The 25,224-nt window shown below is 34.5% G+C and overlaps 1 protein-coding gene across 9 annotated transcripts in view; it reads left to right on the top strand.

Annotated features, from left to right (window-relative positions):
* Nucleotides 1-25,224, top strand: part of GRIA2 (glutamate ionotropic receptor AMPA type subunit 2) — a 90,391-nt gene that overhangs the window by 40,091 nt on the left and 25,076 nt on the right. For all 9 annotated transcript variants that reach the window (XM_027456596.3, XM_027456593.3, XM_027456594.3 and 6 more), the window contains exons 4-9: nt 4,408-4,604; nt 8,132-8,185; nt 11,051-11,212; nt 23,683-23,850; nt 24,131-24,235; nt 24,966-25,076. In XM_027456596.3, coding sequence (XP_027312397.1) covers nt 4,408-4,604; nt 8,132-8,185; nt 11,051-11,212; nt 23,683-23,850; nt 24,131-24,235; nt 24,966-25,076 — 797 coding nt within the window. The remainder of the gene's footprint in view (nt 1-4,407; nt 4,605-8,131; nt 8,186-11,050; nt 11,213-23,682; nt 23,851-24,130; nt 24,236-24,965; nt 25,077-25,224) is intronic.

Raw genomic sequence — 25,224 nt, 5'->3', positions numbered from 1 at the left:
CAAGAATCTTGGATGCAGTCCCTGCTCCTTTGGAGACTACCTTCAACAGATACTCAAATTTCTCTCCACTGTTAAGATTAGATGTGTGTTTTTTTTTTTTGTTGTTTTTTTTTGTTTTTTTTTAATAAACACAAATCATCTTGTAGGCAACTTACTCCAGGATACAGCTTCCACAAGTATTATGCCCTTATGGTTGTTGTAATAATAGCATAACAGTTTATGAACTGGGAAAAATTACTTGAAAATTGTGGTATACTAGTTTTCTGAGAAGAAACATTGTAAAGCATTTTGTTATGACTACCCTTTCTGGAATTCCATTTGGAATTCCAACGGAACTCATTCTGTTTTTTTGAGTTCTTCTTACCTAGTAGCCCTTTGCTAACTTATTTTCTTCAACTCTTCCCTTTAAAAAGGCTATTTAGTGGCTCATCTGCATGTTCATTGGTCAGAATTAAATGCACATTAAATGGTAAGATTCCGCTGGATTTGAAGGATGATTAATTTCATATTGTCACACCATAGTTTATTAAATTATGGGGTGACATTAGATTCTCTGCCTTTTGATGACATTTTATCCAGTGTTGTTCGGAAAAGCTGAAGGGACCTCTTAAAAACAGTTCTCTATCACTGTTCTGAGCCCTGAAATAAGAAAAACTAAAGCAGGCATATAGCCTCCAACAATAATGTAATGTGTGATGATGAACCCTAAGCTCGTTTCTGTGGTAGATCCTTTCCAAATTCACATTAGAATCAGAAACATTCACTGCCTTTTTAGAAAGGGCAGATGTGAAGCTAGTTGCTTAGCCTCCATCAATCAGCTAGCAGTGTGCAGTACATGACCTGCATGTGATTTATATTTAGTAAATTCTGAAAACCACCTTGTTGCTGCACTGGCTGAATCTGGCCAGGAATAACAGCCAGAAATGAAATTGTTGCTTATAGTCACCTTTTGGTCATGTCTTTTTTTTTTTTTTTTCTTATTTGTATGCTTTAATTATGGCAAGGCACCCCAGCGATAATGAACTCCAAGGCATAAAACTCCCACCTTTATGCTGAGTAAATCATTGCTCCTCAGTGCTCCCACACAAGGCTAACCTGCAGAGTTGAGCAGTGTGTAGGCAGCAACTCTTGACAGCAGATCCTGAATATACAGGGTCCACACTTCCACCACTTTTGCATAAGTGTTTGTGTTGTATATTTAAGGAATTATGTATAATTTGAGATACTTCCTCCTCCAGGACTGAGATAAAAGATAGACTTCATGGTTTCCATGAAGTCTAATAGAAATTAGTTTAATGACTTATTCCAAAAGAATAATTTATTGCTACTTTTACAGTTCCTCAATGGTTAGAGGCTGACTAGATGAAGTGCGGGACAATTTCCTATCTTATCCTGTCTTTAAGAAGTGAGGCCGTTCAGTATATGCGTGTCAAAGCTATTCCTCTTTAATATGTCACTTGATGTCATTTAATGTGACTGCATCCTTTATCCTCCTTACTTTCTTTGTGTTGCCAGTACTAAACAGTGCAGTTTGGAAAAAGTAATGACATTATTGGTTTCTGTTTGTAACAGAATCACTAATTCACTCGGCCTCTATTCAGTTCTCCCTTTCAGAGCTCACTGTATTAAGTTTGTCTCATCATAACCACAAGAGGTTCAGGAACACACAGTTCCCAAACAGAAATATTCATGCAGTCAAAAACAGCAACAGTTGTTGTTAAGAGTTTTCTTCTCTGCAGAGTCCCACTTCCTTTACCTCTATCCAAATAATTCCACATCCGCAAAAGTATTGCTGTGAAAGATTTCTTTCTTTCTTTTTTTTTCATTGTGTTATTGACATCACAGTAAACTATAAACTAAATTGGATGAGGATGACAACTCTCCCACCTCTGAAGAACAAGAAGACCAGTCTGCAGAGGGTGCTCAAAAAAAAACAAAAGTCCCAAGGAAAAATGGAAGATCAGAGGAACCCTTTGCCCTAGCATGAACATTAATAGCCCTTAAATTCATGCCTGAGATTTTTTTGTCTTAGAGGAGACATACAAAGACAGATTGGAGGACCTGAAATCTACTCACTAAGATCTGAAAGAGTGATTCATGTTACATGAATCAAGTGATTCAAGATTCAAGTGTCTTTGCCTGATACATTTCAGTTTGTTGATGTTTCATTTTTCTTTTTTATTTTGTCTGTGTGGAATAAACAAATTTGTTAAACACAGGAACAGAATGCAAACTAAAACAATAATATGTGCTGCAAAATTTATCAGATCCTTGATAGGGTCCTCACTGCTAATAGTACGAAAGGTGATATTTCATTGAATATGCAAATGAAGATAAGCCAACATTACATTTTACAACGAAGGATGATGAAATTTAGCTTATTGGAAGTGAAAAGAGACTACAAAACATCCCTTTTTGAACAAAGCCCTCAGGATTTAGCACACTACATAGCTATACATTCATATATGATAGAGGAAGCTGCAACAGCATTTGTTTCTGAAAGTTAGTTCATAGTTTCCCTTTATCTTTTTTATTCCTACTAGTTCTGCATTGACATTATCATTGCTAATGCATCAAAATTTTTTTTTCTGAGAACTATATTCTTCCCTCCCAAAATAACATTTCCCTTTTATAATACTTATTCTTGATGTTAGGAAGCAGTGTTATTCAGCCACTTAACAAGTTGCAGATGACTTTCTAGGATCATATAGTTGCACAATAATAAAGATGTTGTCACTTACTCTGGAAAATGCCTTGACATTTTCTTCTGAAGTTGGAGTAAAAAACTTATGCAATTCAGGAAGTAAAACCATAAATCTAACACCAGAATTGACAGTGGGTTTTATATTGTCAGTGAAAAAATAAACAATCTGGCATAGCAGAAACTGTACGACCTTCTGAAAGAGTTAACAAAGGTGAAAGTAGGAAATTACTATTAAGAATGTTTTTGTTTTTTTTTTGAGGTATGGAATCACTTTAGTATTTTATAATGTTCTAATATACACTCTACATCTTTTATCTTTTCCTTTTACCAGATGTCTACATTTCTCTTTACATAAATATATAAATAGTTTGTATATGCCTTTGGATGTAGTGATCTATTATTTTAAAATATTTTGTTGCATGACATATAAAACTTCATATCAGTCTTCTTTAAAATCAGTATAAAAAGCCGGAACTATTTGACATAATCATTGAAGTTATGTTTTTGGAAGCCTGCCATTTTCCTCCTTTGCTGATGACCAGCCTTGTATATTGCTATATGTTATTACCATTTTCACTTACGAAGCTGAATTGCTAAACACTGACCAATCTGCTATGAAACAAATTGATTCTTAGCACTTTCTATGTTTATGGTTATAACCACCAATATTTCTCATGAGGGTTATCTATAAAGCTTCCTTTACATACCAAGTCAGAAATTTGTCTCAAAGAAATTACTCCTGGTGTTCTGTGGTTTCAGGGGAGATGAATGATCAAAAATGTCAGTTGGATTGTGAGAAATAGTCTGACAGCTTTGGTGACTTTTTTTTGTAATGCTATCTGCTATCCTTAAAATTGTTGTCTCTAGAGATCTATAGAATTCTATGGAAGGGATTTGAACATAACAAGTTGAAGTTGCTCTACTGTTGGACACAGGTATTTGTAGAACAGCAGGAACTCATTTTTAGCAGTAATTATTTTTTTATACTTGGTGCTTTAATCTTTGAACAGGAAAACCAGTCATGTAAAATTGTCACTGATTTTACAATATTTTGCAGACAATTTCAGCTGTGCAGAGATTACAGCTTCCTGGCAGGAATATGTCACAAAGAATAAAATGGCAGCAAACTTCTATAGACTGCTTGTAGGCACTGGGCCTGCTTATCTATATGGAAAAATACATATATCGAAATGCTTTCTTTCACAGTCAGGGAGTGTGGCAACTGAAATAATAACTTCATGACATGAGAATTTTGCCATAGGCCTCAGTGAGAACAGGGTTTAAAATAGGTTTACAAGTACAGAACAGTTAAATAGCATTCTGTAATAAACAACTGATCCACTTGCTATAATTGGATCATTTTTTCTCCTAGAAGACCTCTTTCCCAGTCTATAGAATTCTAGCAATGGATTAGTGAACTGGCAAAATCCCCTTCTGAAAAATGTTGAAGCAAAACCAAAAGATTGTCCTTACAAGGCTCTATCCTGATCCCTTCCAATGGTTTAAGTAAAGTTTCACTCAGTAAGAACAATTTGGGCATGCACACAGCTTCATTTCTGAGGAGTCCTAACAACATATGATAGGTGAAATGAATAACAGTGAAATCTTAAATAACTAATCTAATAAATCACGTTCTTAGAAGCTTGTTATTCCTGAACCTTATCAGTCATATTGTTTGTTTTTTTTTTCCTGTGCATTGCTAGGCTTATCAACATTGCAAGCTGTGCTGGATTCTGCAGCTGAAAAGAAATGGCAAGTGACTGCTATCAACGTAGGAAATATAAACAATGACAGAAAAGATGAAACTTACCGTTCACTATTTCAAGATCTAGAAGTAAAAAAGGAAAGGCGAGTGATTTTGGACTGTGAGCGTGATAAAGTCAACGACATTGTTGATCAGGTTTGCTATTCTCATTTTTTCAGCAATGACAATTAGATATATTCTATAAGTAAGACCAATGTAAGCATTATTTCAATTGATCCTATGTTTTTGGTAGTTATGCATCATTTGGGAAGTAACAGATTTGAGGACTGCATACACATTGGACAGAGAGAACATACAAATCCTATAATCTCTTGCTCTACTCAAAGGCAGGATAATTCTATCTGGATCATCCCATATGGTTCACTATCCTGATTATTTAAAAAATAAGAATAATAATAAAATCTCTTTATGGTTACTTTACAGTCTGTCTAGGTAGTATACATATATGTAATTTATATGCTATCATACATGGTGCATTACAAATATAGCTACATTATGTCTAAGGCTTAGTACGCCTTACACTAGACAATGATTTGTTTCTAATGCTTTTTTCAAAAAAAAAAAACAAAAAAAAAAACTTTTACATCTTAGAAGGCTGTTTCAACAGCTTCTCTTTTTTCATGTAATTTTCTTCATTGTTCATGTTCCTAAGCTCTTTGTCATCGTACTGTCCTTGGGTCTGTCTTCAGTTTGCCTCTATCTTAAAATGTCTTAACCAAAATTGGATGCTGTCTTCCATAGCTAAGACCTAAGAACATTAAACAGAACAGAAAAATGTCGTCTTTGCATCCCCACATAGGTTGTTTGTCAAAATTGTGTGTGTTTATTGGTTTGTTTTTCTTCTTCTTTTCATAACAGCATCACAGCATTTGGATTCAAAATTTTGCGTTACCTCCATATCCACCTCTACAGTAGTGGCTAGGCGGGTCCTTTTCCATGCTGTCTCTTTATCTTGCTTCCTCTTTATTCATACAGAGAACATTGGAATATTATAAGGGTAGTTCCATGTTTGTTTAAGCTTGACCTTTTACACCATCTGTAGGGATATATTAGCTAAATGTAGATGTATTTAGGTGGATATTAGTTAGAAGCTTTTTTGGGGAGTTTGTTATTTTGGTCTTTGCTGTGAGGGTCATAGTAATTGAGGCTCAGGCAATGAGCACTGTATTTCAGCATGCAAATGGAGTTCACTGTATTTTTCTCTGTTAGAGTTTGTGGATATGAATTCAAACTGATTGTCTAATTTTCAGGATCAGTTTAAATTTGATCCTGTTCTTCACAGCATTTGCAACTTCCCTCTGTTAGCATCTGCAGATTTTTTTAAACATTCATATTTTCAGACTTCTCATTAATAAAGATCCTGATTAAAAAAATACTGATTAATTCTATGTAACTAGTAAGTATACTGACGGAGCTGTGCTTGACAGAAATACTGCTTACAGCTTTTCAAACAGTTGTTTGCTTACCTTATGGTAACTTATGTACAAATTCCCTTAAGAGCTTGTAATGATGTCACACAGGATGAAAGCCTTATTAAACTCAAGATGCGTTGTACCTGCTGCTTCCTCGTTATCCATTAGGATGGCTATCATATCAGAGAATGGAAGAAAAAAAAAAAGCCTTGACATACTTTGATTTTGACAAGACTGTACTATCTGTTTATCATCTTATTATCCTCTAGGTTCTTTTAAAATTAAATACTTAATATTCATTATAATATCTTTCCTGATATGAAGGCTTGGCTGAGTAATTTTTTTCAGTTTCTCCTTTTGCCACTCTGAGGACAAGAACCCTTTGGTTTAGTTACCATTTAGTTTTACTCTCCTTTTTTGTTTAGTAATAACCTGTGATTTTCTTTGGCTGGTGCTTCTTTTGATTTCATCTCTAGGATATTTTTCTTGCTCTTATTGCGCATTAATAGATGTGAATCATTTCTTTTCTTTTTTCTGAAACTTAGATTTTATCATTTTATCCCCTGTGCCACATCTAAAGCATGTGGATGGATAAACTGTTGTTTCTGCTTATCTGCTTTCTAAGTCACGTAAGAGTGTTAGATACTTGTGGATCAGCCACACTGGTAATTTAACATAATTCCAGTTATTTGTTCTCATGAAAATAATTTTCTGTTATGTTCTGGAATATAGTCTCTTGAACTACTAAGTGCATTCTCTGATGCATTTAGCATTGAGATTCTCTTTGCAAGACCTGTCAGCCTCTGGAGTTTTGGTCTGGTCTTAGAGTACTTTATTCTTAAAATGCTGATCCTTTGACTTCCCTTCCTTACATAATACGGTGAATCTGTTTTAATTTTCCTCTAGTCTAAAATAAAATCTAAAAACTCATTCTCCATTAACTTTTTCCATCTCTTCATCACCTAAAGTGAAGCATTATTCCAAATAAAGATTTTTGTCAGTATCTGAGTTTCTTTGTCCTCTGAGTATCTTTGTGTGTCCTTCTCATTTTCTTCTCTAACTGCAAAAGAGGTTCTTCAGGTCCTACTTCGCTACAAGATTTATTCTGAACTGGAGCTTTAGTATCAGTATCTCTCTTCCTCTTCTCTGTTTTTTACTGAGAAGTGCGGCAGGCTTTCAGTTGACTGGACTTTCCTTGAATATTGGAGTAGGATATATTGATATATTGAACAGTAAATTCTTTGCTTTCTTCCATGCTTATTCTTGAACAAACATGTAGTAGTGTTTTGGTTTATCCCAATAACTTTCTAAGCTGTGGTGGCAACTTCAAGCTCTCCCCATAATGCTCTGTAGTTCTTGGATCATCGTATTGACACAAGATGTTTTTTCAAAGTTGCTTCATCATTTTTGTTTTTCTCCAGTGTTATAGTTTCTCCTCCAGATTTTAGCCACTTAATGGAAGTTGATATTGAAAAATACTTTCAGTTCACCAGCTCCCTCAGACTAGTTTATATTTCTGTTCTCTGAATTGTTATTGTTGGTCAAAAGATGGAAGAAACCTCTAGAGTCCTGTTAGCTCCCAAATCCTTTCTCTGGAGAAATGTGTTGCTTCAAAATGCAAACTTCCCCATGAAGACATAATCCGCATTAAGACTATATGGGGGAAGAATCCATGCTACTTGCCTGCCAGTGGAGACTTCTGGGAAACTACCAGCGGGCTTTGAGAGAGATTATAGGGAAGCCTTAGGGCAACAAAAAACAATTTGAACTTCAGAAGAGTTCTTCATAATGCAGATATTTTCATTAATGTAAGTGGGATTTTAAATGTTTTTTTTTGTTGTTTGTTTGTTTTTTAGCTCCAGGAGTGTTATAATTCTGCTACAAAGAGAGCAGAATCTAAGCAACTAAGTGGCAATGTCTGAGATACAGTGCTTCTAGTACCTCTACTGTGTGATACTTGCTCCCTCCTGTCCAGATCGAGCCTTTAATATACAGCACAGTAATTAGCATTCAGCTCCTCCTCTTACAGGTTTTGGGGCTTGGACTTCAACATGACTGATTTCTACCAGCAGAGAGTGTATTCAGTAGCGCATTAAGTAAAATAAAAAAGCAAAGCACTGGACAAACTTAGTATGGCAGCTGAAGCTCATAACTAACTTCTACATCATATGACATTTAGTAGTTTTTGAGTCTCAGTCCGTGTATCAGCTGAACATTCTCCATTATGGGGGTATTTCTTCTTTTTTACAGGTTATCACAATCGGTAAGCATGTTAAAGGATACCATTATATCATTGCAAATCTGGTAAGCAAATTTTTTTAATATGTTTTACAATGACTGTAATACTCATTTTACTGCTTCTGGAAGAACATCATCTAGTATTTTGTTTTAAATGGGTTTTAGAAAATAAAGAAAAGCTAAATGTGATTATCCTTGCTAAATTAATGCATGTGTTCAGATGGTATTTTATTGACTCAGTCTTTTCAGTGCTTAAATGCTTCCTATTATATGCCCATCAATGGGAGTGAAGACTGTTCAGTACCTCCAGTAGAGGTTCATCCATTTTCCTGCTTACTTTAGAAAAGTCAGGGTAGGTAGGAAAATTGGTAAAAACAGCTTTCCAGATTGTAGTCTGATCCATTCATTCAGATAACTGATGTTTCTTCTTTCACCTCTGAAGTATTTAAAAATTAAAGCACTCAGTTTTGATACTGCTGGACTAGTAAGTCTCAGCTTCACATATCCTCATTTCTCACAGTGGCTTGGCAATCAGTTTGATTTAATATTTCTCTGAACACAGGTAATCGGACGGTATAGCTAATGCTGTTCCTAAGGGGGAAGGTTCAGGAAACTCACTAAATTGTCAAGGTTATTTTTTGAAATTGTCCAAAGATGAACGGCCATTTTACTGACATTAAAGTCAACAATACTTATTTACTGCAGCCAGGGAATCTAATACAATTTTTGCCAATGGATAAAGCAAATTTGGTAGGCTTGAATGTCAGTTATCCTACTCTAAAAAAGAACTTTGAGGGTTGTGTGGTGGGAGTGCCTTTTAATCATTTTTTTCATCTCTTTATTCTTGGACTATGATAGGGTTTGACTGATAAAAATTTCAGCAGGGTCCTTGGAGTGCTCTAATTTACACTCTGTCTTCTGTAGTCCTTTTAGAAGAGGCATCATGCTTCACATATAATCTCCATCTCCTACCAACCTTTGAACAAAACACTTCTCCCTTCCAGATAAGGCTGGAATCATGGATGTTGCTACACAGCAGTTAGGAAGCTTTATACTCTGGAAGCCTCTTTAAAAGCAGAACAATGGGGATTCATTTGTATATTTATTAACTGAATCTTAGGTCAGAAAAGCTAAGGTAGTGCACGTTCACTAAACAAGCATAAAAGTCTTACAGAATTTGAAAAATTCCCTGTTAGATATTTGTATTTTTTTGCATATGTTGTACAACTCTTTTAGGCCTTAAAGGAAATAAATATTTTAGAAAAATTGCCTAGTGTATTTCATTATGTTGACTGGTTGTTATTGTAGCCATTGCTTTGTTTGTAACTTTAAGCCCATAAGATCTTAAACTTGCTGAATCATGTATTTTAAAGCCTAGTATTATATTTGCTTATGCAGGTTTGTGCAGTTTAAATGCAAGTATTGCAGATCTTTTGTATAATATCATGTAAATATATATGGTAATGATTTTTAAAATATTTACTTTCTGACAGAAGTACCTAGTACTTGATCATTGTCTTGCTGAATCCATCTTTTTTCTTCCTTCCCGTGAGGTTGTTCTCTTCCAGACTGATCAGTCAGTCAAGAAATTTATCTATATTAAGAATAAAACATCCTGATAAATGGAGAAGGGTCAAATAAATGCTCATGTGCGAACTTTAAGCTCACAATAAGTTCAATGACCCTTTAGAAGTGTCTATATTATCAAGCATCAACATATCATTGATGAGCATCGCTAAGATGAAGTATACCTAGAATAGCAATTGTAGCAATGTTTGATAATGTGGTCTGAAGTTACTACTTTTGTGTTCACTCAGAAGGTTCATTTAAACTGAAGTGTCTAAAATCAGTGCTTCATGTAAATTCATTTGTATGGTTTTTTAGGACACATTAAAACATGAAACATGAAAAATCAAAATGTATGTAATGCTGGTCAACAGCAACAAAGGCGAGCACACATCAGAAATAATCTATTCAGAATGCAGGTTCAAATCATTCATTGCTGACCTAAAAATCCAATCTCAATCTTATTGGTTTCATAAGGAGTGAACAAGATCTGTCTTTTCACTTTGGCAAAGCTCTTTAATTTGATGTATACTTGTGTTTCATGCTTTTATTCCTAGCAGAGTCTTTCCAGCCCACAAATATATAATTTAGATACAGATACATTTGTAGATATATGGAAATAACTTGGAGTGAATCAAGACAACTGAAGATTCAGAATGGTGCTGATCTGAATGGAATGGCTGAGAAAGTGTTCAGTAACACCACACAACTGATGTGATGAGTTTATCTGATATTTACAGTTTGTCTGATATTTACATTGGTAGACAGAATTAAGTATCCGTCATTTAATTTGCAAAAATGAACGTTTTAGTCTAACGTGCTTTCATTTTATTAAAAAAAAAAAAAAAAAAAAAAAAAAAACAAAACAAAACAACAAAACAAATCAAAACTGAGATTTAAAAACTGTTTCCTTCTTCCAAAATTTATGAAAAGGTTGTGAGATCAAGAACTAGGGGGGGGAGACAGGGAAGACGGTAAGTCTTGCCAAATGCTTCAGTGTTCCTGCTGAAAAAATAAAACAACTGTGCCCTTAACTGGTACAAGACTAAACCATGGATAAGCTTACTCTATCTGTTACTGCCCTTCTAATCCATACAGTCACATTGGAATTAACAGTGTTTTTTTAAGGAAAGTAATTGTGGCAAAGATAGATCCATTCAGCACTTGTTCTATATCTAGTGAGCAGCAAGAACCATTGTTGGTTGATTTAATCCTGGCAGCCCAGGATTATAAACTTGGATCCTGTTTGAAGAAAATATTTGACTTACGCTTTTGCAGTAGAAGTCATATGGTAACTTTTCATATGTGTATGCTATTGAAACCTGCCAGAACTGCTGGAGTAACAGACATGTTTTCTGTGCTCAGGGATTTACTGATGGAGATTTATCCAAAATTCAGTTTGGAGGAGCTAATGTCTCAGGATTTCAGATAGTTGACTATGATGATCCTTTGGTGTCAAAATTTATACAGCGTTGGTCAACGCTAGAGGAAAAAGAATATCCCGGTGCACACACTAGTACAATTAAGGTATGTTTTGCATTTGTTTTAACGATGATAGTTGTTCTGGAAGTAAGGGGATTGGAATAGAAAGACGAGAAATGGAGAAAGCCCTACAAAATCAATTGTGCCAACACAATTTTATATTTATCTCGGGTACTTTTAATATTTTCTATCATAGTGCTGGTTCGACAAAGATACTGAACTGTCAAAAAAATGTTGGTTAACTTGACTTTTTCTTTTATCACTGTAAATCTCTGTCTGACAGCTTGTTAGAAAATTGTTTTGATGTGATGATATAATAAGTAGCTACTGACTTCTTTGTTTTTTCTCTTTCTTGTTTTGAAATGTTTTAGAAGCACATATATATAATCATATGTGTGCTTTCAGGGAGCACAGATCTAGGGCTTTCTGGTAATCGTTATCTCCCAACAAGATGGTAAGACAGTTCCTTTGAGACAGCTGCTTAAATCCTTCAAAGAATTTTATAATTAATAACTTTTAAAATTAGACTGGTACAGAACTATTGTCTGATTTCAGTCAGGTGATACAAGCTGTGGCATTGGGCAAGAATGTAAACTTCTCTATCTCAGCTTTCCTTCTGGAGAAAACTGTGGTAATGGTATCTTCTTATTTTATGTAGCAGTTATGCAGATCAATTATTGCTTGCAAGATGTTAAAAAGAATAATGCGATTTCAATACTAAATAATTTTTCTTTTAAGTACTACAATCAGAAATTCTACTAAAATGAGCAAAGAGTTTAAATAACTGAATAGTATTACAAAAAAGATAAATGGAAAATGATACAGGAACAACTTTTTTATGTTATAGTTTGAATATGAAGTATATTATTGATTTGTAATGAGATGGATAAGAAGCTTCAGCAAGAAACGGAAGGACCATTCTGCAAATTCCTGGAACAGAGACCCTTTAAAGTACCAACCTTAATGTAAATTTAAAAAAAAAAGTCCAAGTTTTTTTTTTTTTGAGGCCAAATTTTCGAGGACCTAGTTAAAGCTATGATTTTCCTGTAGTTATTTTTTGTATTTAAAAATATTTGACAGAACAAATGAATTTTTTATTTGAAGTTTGACAAAAGCGAGAGCCTATGTCATACAAGCTACATATGGACTATTTACATTCTGATTCTCAGGTTTGCTAATATTGCAAAATCTTAAGTCTGGAAATAATCACCATAAATGGCATAAGTAAAGACAAAAAGTATAACTGAAAACAGAACACAGTTTTCCTAGTTCATGGAAAAGAAAGTAGTGGGACACATTAATTTGGTATGGTAGTTATCTAACACACATAAAATTATGTGTAATAAGATAAAGATAAAATAGTTGTAATGGTTTGTTTATAACATTAAAATCTGTAACTTTATCACAGTTTCTCTCTTCCTTACTAGGTTCTTTCACAATAATATATTTTGAAAGAATTTCTATTATAGAAATTGAAAGTGGTGAAGGGGAGTATTTGGAATATCTTATGTTTTGGGGTTTATTTTGTTATGGATAGGAAAACTAAATGAACAATATATTTTCATTGATTATGTGATTTAAAACCATTTTAAAATTCAATTTAAAAGCCCAATCTGATTTTGTCTTCCTTTATATAGTGTCTGCACAAAGAATATATGGGATCACACTAATATTCAGAGAAGTTTTATACTAAACTAGCTGATAATTTACAACTGCTAGAGGTACTGACTGGGGGAAGTGGATGTATATCACTATATTTGGACAATTTGATTGTATTGGTTACTGTATTCCTTAGCATAGCATTCTATCTTCTGCCCTTATTCATGTTACTTGTCAGTTTTCATGTCATGTACAGCAGAGATATGTCACATTTTATTCCCATCCTTGAGGGAGCTAGAGGCAGAGGAGAATCATGGAAACCATAGAAATAGGCAAAAAAGGCCCTTGAGCAGTCATCCAGTCCGTCCCCCTTGCGTGAAGACAGAATACCTGTGCCATAGTGATTTCACAGCTTTCCCAGGCAGTCAGTTGTACTGCTTAAACAGCCTTTTTGCTCTACCCTAAATCAGCCTTTGTCTCCTAATTCCTTGCTGCTTTGTCTGCTTCAGTGGATATGAGGAAGTTCTTTTTAGCTGTACTCCTATATTTGAAGATGGCTGCCACATTTGTCCTTGCTTTCCTTCTGGCTAAACTAAACTTTGAATTTTCTACCCTCAGATCCTGTTGATCATTTTGCTCTGGAACCTTTCTAGTTGCTACCCGTCTCCTCTTAAATGCCAGATTGGATTCAGCACTTCATCTGAGTGCTGTGCTGTATAAATGGAAATACTGGCTTTGTGTAGCTCAGACACAGTACTCCTTTCAGTACTCCTTTCTGTGGTACTTTTTTTTTTTTTTTTTTTTTTACCATCAGAACACTGTTGAACTACATTTATCTACATGAGATGCACACTAATATCCAGATCCTTTTTTGCATTGCTTTTCTGTACTGCTGCTGATTTAGACAGTCTCATATCATATCTGTGTATGGTACCATACCATTCCTGTAAAATAAAGGATTTTACACCTCTTTGCATTGAATTGCATTCCCTACCTGTCCTTCTTGAATAAGCCATTCATTTGCATATTTACATGCTAGTCATTTGAATTATCCTGCGCTTTTTGGAGTAGTGTATGTAATGGAGTAGTGCCTATTACTGAGGTACGTTAACTCGCTGGTCTCATTTGTCTCTTCCATGATCTTACTGAATATCCTTCATCCCCTTTGATTTGAAGGCAGTTATCCAAACTGCCACTGTTCATAAATGAGCTTATGTCACCAGTTCCCTTGCATTCTGTAATTCTAAAGGTATGACTACACATTCTCTATGAAACAAATAGGAAAGCTGGTAGAATTTTTGTATTACAAATATATCATTTAAAGGAGGCTACTTGTCCCTAGCAGGTAAACAAAGAATGGTGTCAGTTGGAGAACGTCACGTCCAACCCCCCAGCAGTGGGGGCAGTATTATTCCTGCCATTGCATACATCACATTGCAAGCAAAAACACTGCAACTGTTACATTATCATTGGATTTGCATCATAAAATATAAGTCATTGCAGTATGACCGACATTACAGTCACAAGTACAGTCTTAAAAATGGGGAAAGACACCTCTTCCTTTTTTTTTTTTGAAGTGTATTGCAAAGGGATGATGTTTGTTGAAGATTAATGCCACAGATGCCCATAAAAGGATCTGCATCGAATTGCTTTAAAATTATATCTTAATAAAACATTAATTGAAATATATTTCACTTTCAGGACATAGATAAGATGTTACTTGTCACTGCATTGTGCCAGAGTTGATGAAAAACACTGTATTTATAAAAACTGCCTCTATTGTTGAAAAGAAAGAAACTTAAAACTATTGCTTCGTTGCCTTTTTTTTTCAAAAGGACTTATCTTTCCAGAACAAAGCTGAGACACTCCGTTTACCTCAAATTTAATTTAGAATGTGTCTGTTTTAACTGCAGGTATTCTCAGTCTCTGCATGCAATTCTTAAACTGCCAATAATGTGGAGGTCTTGAAACACATCACTGAACAGCCTGGCTCATTTCTTTGCTGCTAGCAAAGCAAAAGTTTATTTTCTTTTGCATAATTGTGTATTTACAAATATACTGGGTCTTAGGAGCCTTGGTGTGTCAGGCTATTGTGTCTAAGGCAAACCTCTTGCTATTGCAAAAGAACACTGAAAGGCAGTGCTCCATTCACATCCAAATACTCCAGCTTCCCTTATTAACCCTTTCAACGGGGGCAGCCCTTGGTATAATGTCAGGAAAAGGGTCAGTTCATTACCTTTTGAGGGCTAGTGAGATATGATGAGTAGAAAGCCATCTTACCTTGTGATGAGCTTTCCTAAAAACAATTGAGGTTTGGTGTTTGCAGGAAGTACCTGAGACAACTTGTGTAAATATACAGAAACTGCATGCAGAAAAGAATTTGGGCACTGCCTGGTTGAAAGCCGAGAGCATCTCAGACTCATAGAGAATACCACTATCCTGGAAGAAGGTAAAAGCCCAATATTCATTGCAGCCCTTTTCAGTGGCTGAAATTCCTTTGTGCTGTTTTTGAAAACATTAAATTCTGAACAACTAGAAGATTGCATTTTGTTTCATAAACCCACCCCCCACCGATCAATGCGTAGCAATTGAAATATAAAATAATAGGTTGTTTTTACATTTTGATTTTGCTTTTAGTAGATTCACATTTTCAAGCCTTTTTAACAGTCCTCTAGTCTTGTAGAAAATTCTCATGAAATCTATTTGTTTTGTTCCTAAAAATACTGTGATAATAGAATTCAAAGCACATAGGTATAGTATCAAGTGGCATGCTGTTTATGATAAAATTGAAAAAGGTGAAAACTGCTGATCTTAAACTGGTCAGTCACGAAGAACGGGTAGGGAATACTTCAGAGCTTCTGGTTTAACTCTGTTGGTGCTGGTATACCTCAAGAAAGGAGTATATAGAACATGCAGACAAACTTTTATACAAGTATATTTGTGTAATATACAAATGTATATTTACTCATAAAATATAAAAGTGCTTATTTAGTTTGCAGAAATAAATAAAATTTAGATGACTGATAATAACAAAGAAGACAGTGAAATTCAGGAAGCAGTCTAGATATAGACCACCTCTTTATTACTTAAGCAATATCATTATTTTGGGGGTATTATTTTCATGATTGCAACATGCTAGAACATGTTTTGTGTTTTTTTTTTTTTAATAAGAGTTAAAGACAGACATTTTAATAAGAGTTATAATTGATAGTCTGTTGCATCAATTATAGTTTCAATAGAAAAATATGGTTGATTATGCCTGAATTCAAGTAATTCCATGTGAATTATAATAATTTATAATAATAGAAAAAGAGTTAGGTTCAGTATTGTTATTAGGCTCTAATAAAGAGTTGATCTTTTTAAGTGTCTGTATAAAACTGTGCTCTTACATGTGTGAGATTTATCTGCCTACATTTTTCTTTCCTTGTGTTCTGTCTACCTGATTGCTGGGCACAAAAATACACATCTATCAGTTGGTGGTTTAACTGTCTAATTTTACTCAAATTTTGAATCCCAATATTCAGTCTTCTCTACTTGCGAAAATATATATGAAATATATAGGTGTAAGAAATTTGAATGTTAAACTACATGCCTCTTTTTAACAGTTTAAGGCTCCTTTACATAAGTAATCACCCATTCTAGGATAGCTTTTTAAAGAAAACTCAAAGAATGGAAGTCAGTGAAAGCAGAGGGTGGTTTGAGGCAATATCTCCAGCTTTGTCTCAGACATACAAAGGGTCTACAGATCCAGATCCTTTGATCCCAGATCCTACAAGTAAAAGTGTCTGAACTGTGCCAAAGCAAAATTTTTGCAGGACTTCAGAGGAGAACTACTCTGCCAGCTCCTGATATATCTGTGCAGCACTTCCTTTGAGTTTGAATCCACCTATCCTTAATAATTATCAGTGATTAAGGGTATTCAGCCAACAGAGCTCAGTGGATTCTTCCTGCCTCTGTTTTCCTAGGATCTCTTTCTCATTTTTTTCATCCAGTATCTCACCTGCATATGATTGATCTAAACACATGGAGGCTGCTATTCCTTCATGCTGCAGAGCTCAGAAAGTACAGGTGTACTCTGGCATCACCAAGATCGGTGTTGTTCCTGGTGGGAGAGCTTGGTGGAGAATTGGGGACAAGAGGTTTCACAGAGCTGAAGGTAGCAGTAGGAGGAAAGTGATTATTCAGAAGAGGGCTGTAGGTGGAAGGTGCAGAAAGGTGGTGGCAGCTGTGAGATGGCAGAATGCTGCTCAGGCCTAGGGGATAAGAGAGGAGGAGAGACTGAGGGTTGCCGATGTGAACAAGGAGAGGAGATCTGCAGGCTAACTGCTGGGGCCCAGCTGGTGTTAAGGACCTGCCAACACAGGTAGCAGACTATATTGCTAGCCAGCATCTAGGGGCAGCAGAGTAGAAAAGTGTTTATTTTGCCAGTAGTCTGGCAATGACTGCACTACTTCTTGGTTAAATCAGTGACATACTAAAGCTGGTTTATTTAAATTCCATTAGTCTTTGTCTTGGAATTACTTTGGAGCAAACAGGAGAAAGGTGTTTTCCGTAGACGCAATAGGTAAACACGTAGGCTGTTTGCTGGATAGGGTAGATGAGAATTGATTGTGAAAACAGGAGGGCTTTGGATTCCTACCATTCACATGGTATGATGAAATAACTGATACCAAACGTTTGATCTAATCTCTAACAAAAAAATATAGTTTTGTCTACCAATTCAGTTAATTGTAACAACCATGAGTTTTTTTCTAGAAAATGATACAGAATACACTTTCATAATCATGTCAATAATTTTCTCTTGGTTAAAAGCTCAATTCAACAAGGACATTTGCCACAGATAATGCTCAAATGACCATTTTTATATATAAAAAAAAAAAGTCTATATGTCAGTTAATACTTTAGTAAAATAGCATTTTACATTTTAAAATGTATACCTTCCTTACGTCACATATACTTTAATGATTTATCACTTTCATGTTAGTTTTTGAAGTGGGAGTGACTCTTGTGATAGAACACAGAAAATGAAAGTTTCCAGTCTGTTTTGGGAGTAAAGCAGTTAAAAGCAAGCAAACAAACAAACAAAACCACACGGTAGGGTTGATAAGCCACTTTCACTTTGAGAGCCTCTAAAAAGAGGTCATCATTCTAAAAGGCAGAGTGGAAAGCAGACAAAATGTATTAGGCTAGTTTTTGTTTCTTAACTCTTAAGAAGCTTCTTTTGTGGACTAAAAATGTGATTCTGTGTTCTATTGCTTCTAGATTTAATGATACAAAAGATGTTTAAGTGTCAACAGACAGAAGAAACATTTTAAAGGCAGTTCTGAACACACCTATTCATTTTTAGAAAGATGGCATAGTTTCATTGTTGATCTTATTTAAGATTGCATACATGTGCATATTGTTCTGGTTTGCTATCATGTGCAACAACCAGTTTTAATTTTCCCATTTTTTATATTTATACTTAAATATTCATAATAACCCTTTCAAATCAGTTTTTTACAGCACAGTTTTTCAGGGGAGATTGTGGCCTTCCTATTTGTACATTCTCGTCCTCTGCTTTAAATGCTCATGTATTGTGTATTTTCAATATTGTAACCCGTATACATCAGTGTTTGCTATTGAATCCTGCTGATTTTTAACACTGTGAAGAATAACATACTTTTCTCTAGCTTAGTCTTGAAGAAAAAAAGGTTTTATGGATTGGTATGGATATGATTAAAAAGGTATACATTTTTTATGGTTTACAGTAAATCAAAGGTGATCATTATCATCAAAAGAGCATTCCTCTTTTGAAAATGTATTCTTTTAAAGGTTAGAAGTAAGATTACACACACAAATCAATAATATTTTACAATTACTGTGTCAGTATGGCTAGTTTCCACAGTAAAGTGCCATGGATTAGAAAACACATTTTTAATAAATAAAATGCTGCAGTTTCAAATCCAAGTACAATGCTGCAGGTTGAAATCCAAATAATTGTTTCTACTATTTCTGCCAGGCACCATGGATTCAAATCTAAGTAATTGTGTTTTTTTTGTTTACTTTTTCACCAAGTTCCATGTGTTTTTTGGTGATATGGACCGATCATTAGGTTTGAGAATTAGGAAGGTTTAAAAAAAAAAAAAAAAAAAAACATGTAGAAAAATGGATAAGAATAAAAGATTCATTAAAAGAATAACAATGGATAAGACTTAATAAGGAACTTAGTAAAAAGAAGTGAGTGTAAATGGTAAACTTTTGCATTCCCATGCTCTGTCATGACTGCATGCAAGGTATAACAAGAGACCCCTAAGGAGGTAGCAGTTTCCCATCAGTTAGTGATTTTTGCATTGTCATTTGTCAGAACACTTTCAAATGTTTTCCAAGATGTGTATAATACTGTCAATTTTCAATATATTCCCCAGATAGCCTACTAGTTAAAGAACCTTAAGAAATAGTTGCACAAGTTGCATTTGACTACACAAAGTCAACATGAAGTGGTTGCTGAGTTACTTTACTAGTTCTTGACAAGTTACTGTTTATGTTACATATGTAGTTTTTATATATAATATATGAAAATGTAAGATTGCTTCTAGATCTGTATCTAAGTTTTCAGCAGTTCTGAAATAAAAGACTTAGAGACTTTTTGGTGTATTTTTATGAAATTTTAAACCAAAAATGACCTTTGACAAAAAAGCACTATGAAAAGGTAATTATGTTTTGTTGAGTGGCACATACCAACACTCCTGTAGAGTAATACTTTGTTGTGGAAAAATATGCAGTTACAGATGAAAGCATAATCATAAAAACAAAATAAAGGTGTAGCATTTATTAAAACAAGGCACCATTTGTTGTCACAATTTACTGTGTTCAATTTAACCTCCATAGCTTACTGAAGTATTGCAAACAAGGTGATAAAATGCTTAGTGAACCATTAAGGAAAAAAAAAATTAAATGGTAATACAGAGCAATAACCTAACTATTTATATACCCGCAAGCTTCAGGGATGCACAGTTTGAGTCTTTGTATATACGTTGTTTTTGTTCTACATTTGTTTATATTTAAGTATATTTTAATTGCTTTAAAAAAGAAAAAATGCTGAGCATCTTATATGCATTGTGTCCATTGTATTCTTATACGCTTATATCCATTTACTTTTGCAGCAAAGAACACTTCCTTTATTACCTCTCTTTGAATATTCCCTCCATCCAAGGAAAATACTCAATCTGCTTTTCTATCTTGTTTCTCTTAACCTCTGTGATGTAGGGTGTCTCTTCTTCTGCTTTTCCAATAGCATCCCCCCATACATGGTGACAAACCCTCTGCTGTACCTGTTTCAGTCTTAATTCAGCCTTCTTGAACACTGCATACACTGAACAGCTGCATACACTGCTCTAGCTGAGGTCTCCTTCAGTAGCACTGCTGTCTTTGACTCAGCTAGTCTATGCCCAAAATACCCTATCACTTGTTTGTCTTTCTCACTGTTCTGTTACATTTCGACTGAATGGGTAGTTCAAAGTCCCCTTGGGTGGTTTTCATTTGTTTTAGTGTGTCTGCTGTATAGGCATCTGTATCTAAGCTGATCGCTCTGGACTCCTCTAATAGTCACATAAGTCACTGGAGACTAAATTAATGGAATCTAAGGCAAGAGTCATTTTATGTAAAGAAGGTGTCTAACATGTCAAGTGAATCACTCCCTGAAAATTCTCATTTCTTCTTTATGTTAAAAAAAAAAAAAAGCAAACAAGGATAAATTTAGCCATTGCTGACATTGCTGGCATCCAATTACAGAGAAAATGAATTCCACTTTTTGTAATGCAAAATTCTTCCTTACTGTTTTTTTGTTTGTTTCTTTTACCTTTTTGCCTTCACATTTTCATTTATTATTTTTTTTACTGCTCAAGTATATCTTTTATTATTATTATTATTATTATTATTATTACAAGTTAAATCTCTGAGATTATCTTCCAGCTTTACATCTTCAGCAAGTGGACAGGCATTGGGTTAAACTCAGGACTAATAGACTAACATTATGTGACTGAATCTTTTTTATAATATTTTAGAGCTTCAAAATATACATATAAAAAGAAATCTTGTGCTTCTGGGGATATTTTCTGGTGTTTCATCTTTAGAAGATTCAATTACTGACAGTATCTTTTAAAAAGGATACCAGGACTTTAAGGATTATTGGTATTTTGTGAATGACTGGGCAGCAGTTAAAAGTAAGAAAAGTCAGCATCTTGCCAGTTTTTCTTGGACAGCACATGATTAATATTTCCTATTCAGTCTTGGATGACGTTGTTTTATCTTTACTTTTGAGATTAATCTTTGGCAACTGCAATTGATAAATTTCATTACGTTCCATAGCACAGTTTGAACTTAGGTTGAATAAAATAGCATAAGGTCCTTGTGTTTTTTTTTTCACCTTGGCAACTGGGGCATTTCACTTCATGTTTACTGAGAGAGAGGATTCTTTTTATAGGACATGCGTGCAGTCCATGTTTCATAGCAAATAACATAAAATCCTTAGGCACTTCAGAGTATTATACTATAGTTTATATTATCAGTTTATTATAGTTCTAGAATTATGAATTAAGTCATATTTTTGCATATTCTTTGCAACATTTTAATAAATACAGATAATTCTATAGGAACTATAGAATGGTAATGATAGTGTTTAATCTTAGATTTGCATGTCTTATCATTAAAATTGAAAGTGATTGAAATGAAGTTAGCAGATTTACAGTGCTGTAAAAGTAGTAGTCTGTAAGAGCCCATTACACTTTCAGAGAATAATATTCCAAGTAGTGCTCCCATTTATTTCCATAACACAAATCAGAACTTGAATGAATCTCCTCTATAAACTACAGTGAATCAAGACAAGGCTAATGCATCCTTTAACTTGTGACAACTGTTTTTCTGTACGCAGGCACATACACACATCCCTCTGCATGAGCAGGTTATTTGATGGTAATTTCTTGTTTATGGTCATGAGGTCACTTAGTTTCAATTGGTTAATGTTAAAGCTCTCTGCAGTTTACTGAATAGATATAATAGTCCCCATGAAGAGCTGAAAATGTATGTAACTAAAGCAGTAAGAAATGATGCAAGAAGTGTTTGCTTTCGTGGCATCCTCCACAGCATGAAGGTATAATATGTGGAGAATATATTGAGAGCCCTAGATTAAAGCTGATTTAAATTCAATTAAAGCATGTGGATTTTACATGTGGTGATGTATATACATATGGATGCATATGAATAGGCAAAGCCCTACACAAACTGAATATATGACTGAGTTGTGGATATTCAGGGTACTAATTTTATAACATAGAGATTGTATTCCTGAGATAAAATACTAAAATAAACCAGGGATCAAATGAGACATAACTGAATTAGATAGCACTACAACTTCTCAGTTTCAAGGTCTTAGTTCCTCTGCTACTCAATGTATATTTTGATGGTTTATTGCAGTGCTGTATACAAAGTTTCTCAAAATGTAACAATGCAGTACAACAAATTTGTGTACTACAAATAAACACATTTGAAGTACTGTGGTTAACCAGTCCCCCAAAATGACTCAGTCCTTTATCTTCTCTCTGTTATTCTGTCCTCATCTCCTCATCTATGACCCTACTTAATCACTGCTACTTCAGTAGCAGAAAGTCATGTCAGCTTCAGTCAGACTTTCCCTTCATTTTTCGGTTGTTCTGATCTCTTTAATTATTTCGATACAAGTCACTGTGAGGACTTTCTTGAGAAAATTCACATTAATCATCCAGTAAGCTTGTACATCTGAAAAAAAAAAAAAAAAAAGAGTTCCACCTTTCTTTTTTTACTTTCCAAGGTCTAACAGTTGCATACAAAAATGACCTCAATTCAAAAGACTGCCTTGGTTACAATTACAAGAGCCTTCTGCATGACTTGAGCTAGCTAATTAAAATTCTTATTAAAGTTTGAACCATTGAAGCAAAAAGCCAATATATCATTTCTCACTGCTTTACAGTTTATATATTTTCAGCATCTAATAGCCTTCATAGGGACCATTGCATTCATTCATAAGGCTGTAAGTAGTTATATTCTGGCCCATATTTCCAAAAATGGGTCTTAAATTTGGTGTAATTGTAATGTTCTGGACTCATAAAGCCCATCTAACAAAGTCCTCAGTGTGTATGCACATGTGGTTTTTGTTCAGTTAGTTAAGATGTAACATTTTCCAGTAAATGAATATAAATGCTTTGGACTGTTGGGTCCCAGCTTGCGATGCATATGATCACTGGATTCTTCTCTGATATCTCAGAAGTTGTAAAATATAAAGCTCCTTATATCAGATAAGGAATGTGGGGGTTTTCCTCTCCTATAGTTCTTTGAGAGGCATCACTTCCTCCAGGCATCTCATCCCAAAACCTTTTTTTTCAAGTTGTTGCCCAAGGTATTGCATACTAGAAAACAGCTACTCTTGAGTTTCTATATTTAATAGATAAGAACATATATATGCAAATATATATTGTTTGGTTTTGTGGGTATATATGTGAGAGGAGGTGTGGTCTGCAGATCTGTATATAAATGCACCTCCATGAAGGGTATAATCAAAGGAACAATATCTTATTTCTGTAGGCTAACTCAAGTTAAATAGTGGATTTCCCCCCCCCCCCCCCCTTAACCTCTGTGGACATTAGCTGTGTCTGCACACAGAAGTGTTACACAGTTGTAATGAGAAAGGAGTAGAATTCACACCATGAAAACAGCTGTAAGTCTTCAGTTTAGACTTACTAGTACTGTCCCCAACCTGAATCAGACCCAACTGATCTGATTTCAAGGAAGTTTTACTTTTGTCTTTATTTTTAATGTATTATTGTGTTTAATGGATTGAGAGGGTTGGAAGATCTGCTGAAACTGAAGCTGTTTGTTAATGAACTATTTTCATTCCTTTTCAGTATACATCTGCTCTGACCTATGATGCTGTTCAAGTGATGACAGAAGCTTTCCGTAATTTGCGTAAACAGAGGATTGAGATCTCCAGAAGAGGAAATGCTGGAGATTGTCTTGCAAATCCAGCTGTACCCTGGGGTCATGGTGTAGAAATAGAAAGGGCATTGAAACAGGTAGCTTCTCTAGAATGAATGCTGGGATGAGTGTGTGTATGAAATCTTCTATAAATGCTTGAAAGCAACCTTCCAGTCTCCTAACCTGCCTTGATCTTGCTGGGAATAATGTGGAAGTTAACTCCTCAGGAACGTGTCCCTTTACTAAGATACGTTGGGTATGGAAAAGGGTCTAAACTGAATGTGTCTGAAAAATAAGTAATTATTTATGAAAACAAAATACATTTTCTAAAAAGGAACAAAATTAATTCTGTTACCACTTTCATCTTCACCTATATAGGTTCAGGTGGAAGGTCTAACAGGGAATATAAAGTTTGATCAGAATGGAAAAAGAATCAATTTTACGATAAACGTCATGGAACTCAAAAGTACTGGTCCTCGGAAGGTAATTTGAGTTGTCTTACAGTGTCTGTACTGGTTTTATCATGCTAAGCAATGGCTGAGGTAGGTAATGAAACACTGTGGATGAGTTAAAGCATGACTTGTCATAATGTTTATTTAAAGATATATTCTATGTTGGTCTTGCAGAACAAAGTAAAAATATGTATTACTTATTTCTAATAAATAGGAGTTTTTAGGTAAGTACTATGTGGGAATATTTTGTTTTCAGTTTTGTGTATTAAACTTTTTGCTTTTTCATCTGAAATGCTGAATGTTAGCCAGTAATTGCTAACAGAAGAGATACACTTCTGAATGACAAATGCAGAATACAGCTTTTCAAATACAGCTTTTCAGTGATGTTTCTTTAAACGTGATTATCTTCCTGGTCTAATTCCAAGCCTTTCAGGAAAAGCCAGTTTATCATGTCTTCCTAATATGGAGTATTTCATAATGCGTTCAACCCTACAGTTGGTGATATTACTACTAAAACTTGTTAATATTTGAATGAAAATGGTATACTTATATTAGACAAATTAATGTGAAAAAATGTCATGACTTCATTCTCGTTAATATTTGTTATAGTAACTATAAGTAGAAATATTTACACTGATAGATCTATAGCTAAAATAGTTCTCTATGGGCATAAATCATGGGCATAGTAGTAATATGTTTTACATTTTCTGTGAAAGTTCATATTCACTGGTGTCTGTGCATCCTATCCATGTAATCTTTAGATTGGATATTGGAGTGAAGTGGACAAAATGGTTGTGAATCCGCTTGATGGCCCTCTTGGAAATGAATCTTCAGGACTAGAGAATAAGACTATTATTGTCACCACTATTTTGGTAATTAACCTCATATTTTGTCCAAAAACAGTCAGTCCTACAGTGATTTGTTTTTTCTGATTATATTAGTTTAAATATAAATAGTCTCTTTATTTTTTGAGATTTTGACATGTTACTCATTATGTTGCATAAATAAAAATTGGAAATT

This window comes from Anas platyrhynchos, chromosome 4, assembly GCF_047663525.1.
Source record: "Anas platyrhynchos isolate ZD024472 breed Pekin duck chromosome 4, IASCAAS_PekinDuck_T2T, whole genome shotgun sequence".
Taxonomy (NCBI): domain Eukaryota; kingdom Metazoa; phylum Chordata; class Aves; order Anseriformes; family Anatidae; genus Anas; species Anas platyrhynchos.
The sequence above is the reverse complement of the archived record's forward strand: the minus strand, read 5'-3'. Positions and strand labels throughout refer to the sequence as shown.